Source organism: Grampus griseus (assembly GCF_964374135.1).
Source record: "Grampus griseus genome assembly, chromosome: 5".
In the NCBI taxonomy this organism is placed as follows: domain Eukaryota; kingdom Metazoa; phylum Chordata; class Mammalia; order Artiodactyla; family Delphinidae; genus Grampus; species Grampus griseus.
Window position 1 is genome coordinate 109,326,270 of NC_138998.1, and position 10,430 is coordinate 109,336,699.

General features: G+C 36.5%; 1 protein-coding gene across 1 annotated transcript in view; it reads left to right on the top strand.

The window, feature by feature from the left end:
• The window catches only part of GBE1 (1,4-alpha-glucan branching enzyme 1), a 292,466-nt gene extending 282,427 nt beyond the window's left edge, over positions 1 to 10,039 (top strand). The window contains exon 16 of the mRNA XM_082654189.1: positions 8,094 to 10,039. Coding sequence (XP_082510315.1) covers positions 8,094 to 8,150 — 57 coding nt within the window. The 3' untranslated portion in view covers positions 8,151 to 10,039. The remainder of the gene's footprint in view (positions 1 to 8,093) is intronic.
• Positions 10,040 to 10,430: the final 391 nt, after the last annotated feature.

The following is a 10,430-nucleotide window of genomic DNA, read 5'->3' on the forward strand; positions in this document are numbered from 1 at the left end:
TCCATCCCCTCACTTTCAGTCTGTATGTGTCCCTAGGTCTGAAATGGGTCTCCTGTAGACAGCATAAGGTATGGGTCTTGTTTTTGTATCCATTCAGCAATCCTGTGTCTTTTGGTTGGAGCATTTAATCCATTCATATTTAAGGTAATTATTGATATGTATGTACCTATTACCATTTTCTTAATTGTTTTGGGTTTGGTTTTTAGGTCCTTGTCTTCTCTTGTGTTTCTGACTTAGAGAAGTTCCTTCAGCATTTGTTTTAAAGCTGGTTTGGTGGTGCTGAATTCTCTTAGCTTTTGCTTGTCTGTAAAGCTTTTGATTTCGCCATCCAATCTCAATGAGATCCGTGCTGGGTAGAGTATTCTTGGTTGTAGGTTATTCCCTTTCATCACTTTAAATATATTGTACCAGTCCCTTCTGGCGTGAAAAGTTTCTGCTAAGAAATCAGCTGTTAACCTTATGGGAGTTCCCTTGTACATTAGTTGTCGTTCTTCCCTTGTTGCTTTTAATTTTTCTTCGTCTTTAATTTTTGTGAGTTTGATTACTATATGCCTTGGTGTATTTCTCCTTGGATTTATCCTGCCTGGGACTCTCTGCACTTCCTGGACTTGGGTGGCTATTTACTTCTCCATGTGACGAAAGTTTTCAATTATAGTGTCTTGAAATGTTTTCTCGGGTCCTTTCTCTCTCTCTCTCTTCTCCTTCTGGGGCCCCTATAATGTGAATGTTTGTGCATTTAATGTTGTCCCAGAGGTCTCTTAGACTGTCTTCATTTCTTTTCATTCTTTTTTCTTTATTCTGTTCCATGGCAGTGAATTCCACAATTCTGTCTTCCAGGTCACTTACCTGTTCTTCTGCCTCAGTTATTCTGCTATTGATTCCCTGTAGTGTATTTTTCATTTCAGTTATTGTATTGTTCATCTCTGTTTGTTTGTTCTTTAATTCTTCCAGGTCTTTGTTAAGCATTTCTTGCATCTTCTCAATCCTTGCCTCCATTCTTTTTCCTAGGTCCTAGATCAACTTCACTATCATTATTCTGAATTATTCTTCTGGAAGGTTGCCTATCTCTACTTCATTTAGTTGTTTTTCTGGGGTTTTATCTTGTTCCTTCATCTTGGACATAGTCCTCTGCCTTTTCATTTTGTCTATCTTTCTGTGAATGTGGTTTTCCTTCCACAGGCTGCAGAATTGTAGTTCTTGCTTCTGCTGTCTGCCTTCTGGTGGATGAGGCTATCTAAGAGGCTTGTGCAAGCTTCCTGATGGGAGGGACCTGTGGTGGGTAGAGCTGGGTGTTGCTCTGGTGGGTAGAACTCAGTAAAACTGTAATCCGCCTGTCTGCTGATGGTTGGGGCTGTGTTGCTTCCCTGGTTGTTGTTTGGCCTGAGGCGACCCAGCACTGGAGCCTGCAGGCTCTTTGGTGGGGCTAATGGTGGCTTCTCGGAGGCCTCAAGCCAATGAATCCTTCCCAGAACTTCTGCTGCCAGTGTCCTTGTCCCTGCGGTGAGCCACAGCCATCCCCTGCCTCTACAGGAGACCCTCCGACACTAGCAGGTAGGTATGGTTTAGACTCCTATGGGGTCACTGCTCTTTCCCTCGGGTCCTGGTGTGCACACTACTTTGTGTGTGCCCTCTAAGTGTGGAGTCTCTGTTTCCCCCCTGTCCTGTCGAAGTCTTGCAATCAAATCCCACTGGCCTTCAAAGTCCAATTCTCTGGGGATTCCTCCTCCCATTGCTGGACCCCAGGTTGAGAAGCCTGATGTGGGGCTCAGAACCTTCACTCCAGTAGGGGAACTTCTGTGGTTTAATTGTTCTCCAGTTTGTGAGTTGCCCACCCAGCGGTTATGGGATTTGATTTTATCATGATTGCACCCCTCCTACCATTTCATTGCGGCTTCTCCTTCATCTCTGGATGTTGGGTATCTTTTTTGGTGAGTTCCAGTGTCTTTCTATTGATGATTGTTTAGCAATTAGTTGTGGTTCCAGTGCTCTTGGAGGAGGGAGTGAGTGCATGTCCTTCTATTCCACCATCTTGAACCAATCTAGGAATGACTCATTTTAAATAAGTCTTTAGACTCCAGATGAAGTGATCACTGGTTTTAATGTAAAAATAAGGGAACCCAATAACTCAGCTGTAATTCAATTAAAAAAAAAATTGGTTGGTGGTTAGGGATGATTTCTTAAGCAAGGTGTGTGTACCTAAAATATTCATTATAGTATTTCATATATTTTTGTATATGACATTGTGATTTTTGTAATAATTTATATTAACGCAATAAAATAATATAATAAAATTTGGGGGGGGCTTCCCTGGTGGCGCAGTGGTTGAGAGTCCGCCTGCCGATACAGGGAACACGGGTTCGTGCCCCAGTCCGGGAAGATCCCACATGCTGTGGAGCATCTAGGCCCGTGAGCCATGGCCGCTGAGCCTGTGCATCCAGAGCCTGTGCTCCGCAATGGGAGAGGCCACAACAGTGAGAGGCCCACGTACCGCAAAAAACAAACAAACAAAAAATAATAATAATAAAATAAAATTTTTTTAAAAGAATAAGGGAGCCCAAGTAGACCTGAAAATCTAATAAAACAGATTCATTCTTACCAGAGTTATCCTTCAAAGAGCCAAAGAAAAAAATTACATTAATATACATACCTAATATAAGAATGCATCATCATAATGGAACTCTTTATTAAACTGATCAATATGCGCTGGGATCCAATCAGGTTTCTTGAACATGACCCTAAGTGCTCTAGGTCTCATTCAACCACCTTCTGCCTCCCACATGCCTAGAATAAAGAGGGAAGGGGAGAAAAAATGTAATTTTTTTTCTTTTCCATGAAATTTCTGTCCATCATAACTAGTACACTGTATTTGCCAAAGCTTAATTTGCAAGCTCAATAATCCAAAGGATCTGCTGATTAAGTGTCAAATCTGTTTTCAAAGATAGCAACAAACAGAGCACAAAGGAATCTTAAAATAGCCATATATGCTGCAGCATCACCAGGTACCATCCCAGTGTCTTCTTTATATGCTCCATCAGTTGCAACTGTTAAGCCAGAGGAGAACTGCATGTGTACTACTGTTGAAACGTATATGCTAAGGTCGGAGTATCTCACAAGTGCCAAGAAGCTATAGGGCAGAACTTTTCCATTCTTCTTTACTGACAGTTTTTGGAACTCCATTTTAGCATAATGATTTCTCTATATTTTGGTTCCTGATATAGGAACTTATATTAACCTGTATCTTAATCAGTGCATGAGGAGGGGCGGGGTGCTCTCTGTCTCTTTTCTGATTCATAAATTCAAATTCCATGGCACAAATGGAAGAGCAGAGATTATTGAACCTGAAATGAATTAGATTCCTTTACAATAACTTAAGCAGTCTTAATGGTGAAATGTGAATAAAGCAATAGTTTTAGCATCTATTACTTTGCCAATTAATCTCCTTATCCTTAAGAAGTAGATCTGTTTATTCCCATTCTAAATTTGGTGATTCAAAGGTAGACTTCTAGTTTAAATAGGACATTTGGCATAGAGGTATCTTTCTTATTGTCCCTCAGTTGTAGGCATTGAAAATATAAATTAAGTTGGGAAATGTTTTTTGCTCTATCCAGAATTATGAAAATGTTTAGGTTTTTTTTTTCAAACAAAATCAATTTTGATTCTTAAAGTTTACTCTTTTTCATATTCTAAATTAAATGAGATAATATCTACTTCTACATTAATAAGATTTTTTTCTTAGAAAATATTTTGTGAACTAAAGCTTGTATGTAAAAATTGAAATTATTATATATGTCACCTTTATTTTTCAAAATAATTTTTGATTTTTTATGACAAGTGTATATATATAGATTGTTAAGGGTCTAATGCCCTTTTCATCAAATGATGTTATCACTCTGATTATGTGCTATTACTAACTTTTACAATTTCTAAGAACATTTCAAAACTTGCCTTTTAAATTTTTTTGTTTTGTTTTGTTTTGTTTTGCGGTACGCGGGCCTCTCACTGTTGTGGCCTCTCCCGTTGCGGAGCACAGCCTCCGGACGCGCAGGCTCAGTGGCCATGGCTCACGGGCCCAGCCGCTCCACGGCATGTGGGATCTTCCTGGACTGGGGCACGAACCCGTGTCCCCTCTATTGGCAGGGGGACTCTCAACCACTGTGCCACCAGGGAAGCCCTAAGTATTTTGTATTTAAAGTTATTTTCAAATTTTCTGTTTTCAAATTTTTGACATACTGTTTGCAAAAATTATGTAATTAATTTGTGTAATTAAATTGTGTAACTCAATTTTGACCCTAGAAGAACATAATACTTTGCCTGGATGACATAATATAGTAGATTATTGTGTGGTCAGTTATTTTTTGAGCCATACTAATGGTTTGCATAGTGATTAAGTCATTAAGGTAGTCAAAATAACTGGATAGATTAGCATGCATTTTGACTCTCTTAATAAATGAACTGGATTATAATGTGACATTCTGATTCCTTGTGGAGAATGGACTATAAAGATAGCTAGAAACTATGAAATTCATGGCTCTACATTACGCTGTCTCACATGTTCTTCATGTGATTCTAGCTACAAAATGTTTACGGCCTAATGGTTAGTAAGTGAGCCTAGTGAACATGTTTATCAGCATATTTTATTTGTGATGTGTGTACTAAATGGTTTCTATATACATATACTTAAACATGAGTTGTTCGTATTTAAATATAAGCATTTATGTTTAAATCTACTTAAAATATGTTCATATTTCTTTTGCCGTATGAATCTAAACTATTTATAGAATTAAAATTGTAAGTTGAGATTTACAGAGCCAATATTAGCACTAAATTATAGAGTCCCCAAATTGTTCATGTCTGTAATTGTCTCATCATAAGGATTAGCTCTAATTATCTTAAGTCCTTTAGTATAATTTGTAGTCATTTCCTAACTACTAAGAACACTGATTTATATACTCAGAACCCTAGTAAAGAAGAAAAGTCCAAAATCCATAAATAGCCATAGTTAAGAAAAATCCGTTGCTTGGGGAAATTCTTTCATGTCGTTTATACTGCAGGGGCTCTAAAGCAACATGAACACATTCTGGTAATTAACAATGCAGTGAAAAAATATAATTACACAATATTCCCATTAATGATATTGTACAATTATCAACTGATGGTTTTTGAGCAGATAGTATTAAGAGGTCTCTAAGTGTGGCTGGAATTGGCATCATAAAGGTCCTTACATAAAATGGCCAGCATCATTGAGAGAGAATTCTTGGAGGATTTTTTTAACCATTAAATGACAAAATAGGAAACTCAATGCATTTACTGCAAACCTTGAAGTTCTCATGTCATCCAGTTTGTTTTACACTTAAATTTGGGCTAGCTAGAATACCAGAGAGTAAGACTGCTTCTAAATTATCAACACATAGCTATTCATATTTCATTAATGAAATCGGTGTGAGGTTATGAATCAGAGTAAATATCAAAAGTGCATAAGATCCAGTAAGAGATTGAGGTGATGTGTCCTGCTATATCACTGTGCCACACTGAGCACGGACCTATCATTTTTTGTCCTAGGCCTGACTTGTGTGTTTTATTGCTTCTTAGGAGACTTGGGCTAATAAGAATATTTTTATCTGCATATAGGACCAAATAATATCAGAGACATGTTTTTAAGGTAAAGGGAACTGAAATTCTTTTCTCCAGTTTCTGGTGCTGCTGAGAAATTTAGATTGGTCTTCAGTTTTAGAATGGCCCTGACAGAACAAATCAGAACCATTCTGATTATAACCTGCTGTCCCACTGATTAGTTACACCTAGTTACTATGATTCCCCAAACTAAACAGCTAGAATAAATACATAGCAAATTCCTTTAGAAGGGCAGGACAACTGTCTCTTGATTCATGCCTGTTTTGAGAAGACCTGGAGAGAGAAATGATTGAATCTGATTGTTGATTTCTTTTATTTCTCCTCTTTTGCTTTGGTCTGTTGTTGCTTTAGTCTGTAGTGTCATTGTGGAAATAGGGCATCCTTTGGACTGGATTTGTCGGGACCATTGGTAATAGTCCTGCTTTGTTCATGAGTACCTCCAGCTTCCTTTTGTTGAACCAATCTTATAACATCTTACCTATCACAGTCAAAGAAACTATTGAATGGAAGAGATTATATTAGCAATCAAATCATGATGTGGTTTTATATGACATTAAAAACTGTGTAAATTGTAGGGAAACTGATTATGGCATTGAAATACGTGGGTTCCCCACACTTAACAACTGCAAGGATGTAATATTATCTTTTGGAAGTACTGGATTGCAAATCAGACTGTGAGACATTGAGTAATCCAGTAAACTGTTAGCATTTGTGAAATTTTTCTCAGATGACCATGTTCTTTTCCTAAATCACTGTTACTTTTGATTCAAAATTAGAAAAACTGTTCCCTAGTTGTTACATTCATAATATAAATTTCTCAAAATTCCATCATTTAAAAACTGCTTTAATCTTTAATGTTCAAATCTAACCAGCTGTATTGGTGTATCTTATTTTTTTTAAACAGTTGTAAGAGGTCTTTATCACAGAAACCTCAAGGGAAAACATTGTGTTCATTTGCAGAGTTGACATGCATTGGACATACAGTGGTCTCAGTCAATGAAAATCAGCTGTTCTGTTCTTTAATTTTTTTTTCCCTAAAGCCCTGTTTGCTTTGCATTTTTCATTCCAGTTCTAAACTATAAAAGCCTTTTTCTTTTATTTTTTTTAACCATCAGTCAAGCTTTCAGTTAAAGTGACTGAAAATAGTAAAATATTCACAAAGTCAGAAATGGAGAGATACTGTCACAATGAAGACAGCAATCTGTAATATTATTTTTACTGTTTGCTTTGTTAATAGTAATTAAATATGTGTAATTAAATATGTGTAAAACAGCACATAGATAAGCATCAAGCAGTTCAAATCAGTTCTCAGCTTTATGAAAATTATTTTAGATTTAAGTGTATTAAAGAATATCTTGTGAAATATGCACATATTGATCCCTCTATTACTTACTCCATCATTCATTCTTTTATTTAGTCATCATTGGCACCTACTTTGTCCATTGGCACCTACTAAAAGTTAGAAATATGAAGATATATGGCCTATACCCTGGTAAACCTCATGGTCTAGTGGGAAGGACTGATCATAAACTTGAAAAAGAATTACAAATTGTTAAGTGTTCAGAAAAAAACAAAAATGATGCTGTGATAGGAAATGGCATGGAGATACCATCAGATATAGAGTTATCAAGGAATACGTCTCCGTGGAACTGGGATTTTTCAAGATCTAAGAGATAGGGAACTAGCCAGGTAAAGAGTGTTCTGAACAGAGGGGCAGGCAGGGGCCAAGACCAAGAGGAAGGGAAGGATGTGGAGTGTTCAAGGAACGGGAAGGGCCCTGTGGCCAGAGCCTGGTGAGGGGAGAAGGGGTAAGTGAAGAGCAGATCTGAGATGGGAGCTGTACCTTTTCAAGAAGGAGCTGAGTCAGGACTCCGCGGGGCAGGCAAAGAATGTGGATTGTATTTTCGGTGCAGTGGCAAGCTTCTTGATTGATTTAAATTGGATCGGGGCCTAAAATACACTTAGGATACCTTTTACTGTTACCATTAAGGTTTTGTTCTTAACAGGAGAAAACACAAACCAGAACGATAATAAAAGTGACTTGATGTGAGCAATCTTTTGTATGTTACTTTTATTCCCCTGAATAGAATAACATTGTGAACTGGAGGGCAGCCTTCCTTCACCACCTAATAGCGCCTAAAAGGAGCAGCGAGGGCTATTTCTGTCCCTAGTGTCTGAGGAGCATTGGTTTTTGTAAAGCGTATGGAGCCCTCTAGCGGTGACTGTTTTAAAGGAGTCTTACATTGATGCCAGAACTGTTGGAACTGTGTTTTAAAGGAGTCTTACATTGATGCCAGAACTGTTGGAACTGTGGGATTTGAGTCTCCTCAGAGCCAGTAGAATTGTAAAGGTAACTGTAATTTAGGCAAATGTGAAACTGCATCATGCCTCAGTCGCTCTGACATGATGACATCACTCCCAGTTTTTCTTTCAAATGCACTGACTCTATTGTGTTGTCTTAGGTGTACATTCCAAACCGAGTGGCCCTCGTCCTTCAGAATGTGGACCTGCCCAACTGAAGAGATCTGATTTCAGCTCCAGCAAAGAAAGATGTGCACTTTGTTTTCCCACGCTTCTTGTCCCAGAGCTTGTAATGTGTAAGCTTTTCAAAATATATTTGTCTAGCCTAAATGTCAGATGTCTGAAATTCAATACTGGTTTATGAAAATGAATGTCAAACTTTTCTTTAAGGAGGAGAGGGGAACATATTTGTTGGAATTTTGGAGATCCTAGACTATATTTTCCAGCCATCTGAACAGCTAGGATCCTCAAATGAAGTGTGATATATCATGTCTTCAAACAATTTTGCCTTACAGACCAGTTATTTAGTCCTTTTAAGTTCAGATTTGAATCATGTGTCATGTTTGATTATTTCTGTTGAATGTATACAGCATCTTTTTTAAGGCGATATCTGGTGACTTTATTTGTTCTGGTATCTCTTGATCTAAATTACAAAATACCAAGATTGTTACTCTCCTTTTTCAAATTGTGTTTAGAAATACTGTAATAAGTATATAATAATAATATAAAACTAAGAATTGTGTCAAAGATAAAAGTTGTTGCCTATGAACTCATCCATGCCTTATTTTGCATAAGTTTTATCTTGTGATCTCTTGTTCACTTAGTATCTTGGTAGATGCTAATATCTTCATTTCTGAAGGCCTGACTTGGTAATTGTAACATTTCAGAAACTATCTTTTACTTTTAGTCAATAAAAAAAAAATTGCAAAATTGCCTTTGATAATGTTTATTTTGCTGTGATGTTATGGGGATTGATTTAAAGTGAATATTAAAATGCCTCTCTCAACTCTGAGACCTTCCCCACATATGTGCACATTGCACGATGGACTAGGCGTGGGGATTAATACTATTTTTTTCTTTAGGTACTATTTGGTAAGTTGAAATTATACTAAATAACTCAGATATCTAAGCTACTTTTGAGCTCTAAACCTCAACGCTTTTAGAAGCTGAATTAACTATCTCAACTCCATGGGATACTCCATCATGAAATTACCCCTTGGTTTATTAAATAGCAGGCCACAGGTAATTCATTCATAACTGAGAAATTATGATGCACTTATGAGACATAAAGTATCTGTCACTTTTTAAAAGATTTAATATTTTCCTTTGCATTAATACTGACTGCTTCTTTTTTTGTTTGTTTTTAGCTTGATTATCATGACTAATAAGGAGTACATGAAAGTCTATTAAAAACTGATTCAGTAATGGAAGAGATTAGCAAAAGAGACTTCCTTTTATAGCTAAGCCTGCATATTAACCATCTTTCTTATAAGTTGAGTAAAGCCTTGAATCTAGGTCTGACACATGTTATTTGCCTTAATTTCAAAAGTACAGTAATAGTTTGATTTCCTGACAGCGATGCCAGATGATGATGACACACATTAGGAAAGACTACTGAAAGCCTTCTGTAATGCTTTTGCCCTTACAGATGTGTTATTAACGTTTTAGCACTGCCATGATTTGTGTACTGTGCCTGTTATTGATAATAACATGATGTACAACCATGATGTTTTGTGTTCTAGTTTATAATTTCTTACCCTTGCATTTCTTATGTATAAAGAGATATGCTAATTTTCTATCATGACTCTTTAAAAAATGACAGATTACTTCACACCTAGAACTCATTTTTTTGTTTGTTTGTTTTTTTGACTTCAACCTCTGTGGAAAGTCAAAAAGACCAGAGTAATTATATGCTATATTTTCATATGTTGATTGACCTTACTATTATGGTCTTTAGATTTCACAGTGTAAAGTTCGAATTTAACAATGTAATGTAAGTTAATTGCCTTTGTCAAGTGTTCCCCTGCCACAAGAACAATAAACAGATGTTTTAGGTGTGAAACATAAAAATACATGCAAAGAAATAAAATATTGAGTCCAAGTAGAATGTAATAGTTGGATTTTTCTTCCCTGTTGTATCAAACAGCCTTTATAGAACAGTTTAATATTTGTACTATATTTCACTTTACATCTTCATTTTTGATTCAGTAACATTCTCATCATCATGTAGTCCAGTGGGAAGTTTTTTCTTTTTACTGGTTAAACATTTTCAATAATCACAACAGAGAGATGCAAAATTTTACTCTGTCTGCCTTATAATGCTTTTTCCTCTGCTGTGTTTATTACCAACATCAAAAATGAGAGTGATCTATCTTTGTTGGCTTTTTTAGGATAAATATTTTTACTGTTTTAATTTTTTATGTTCTAGAAAACACGGATGAGTACAGATATCTTCCCATCATTTTTTAATATTAGCAAATATTAGTAATTGCTCTATT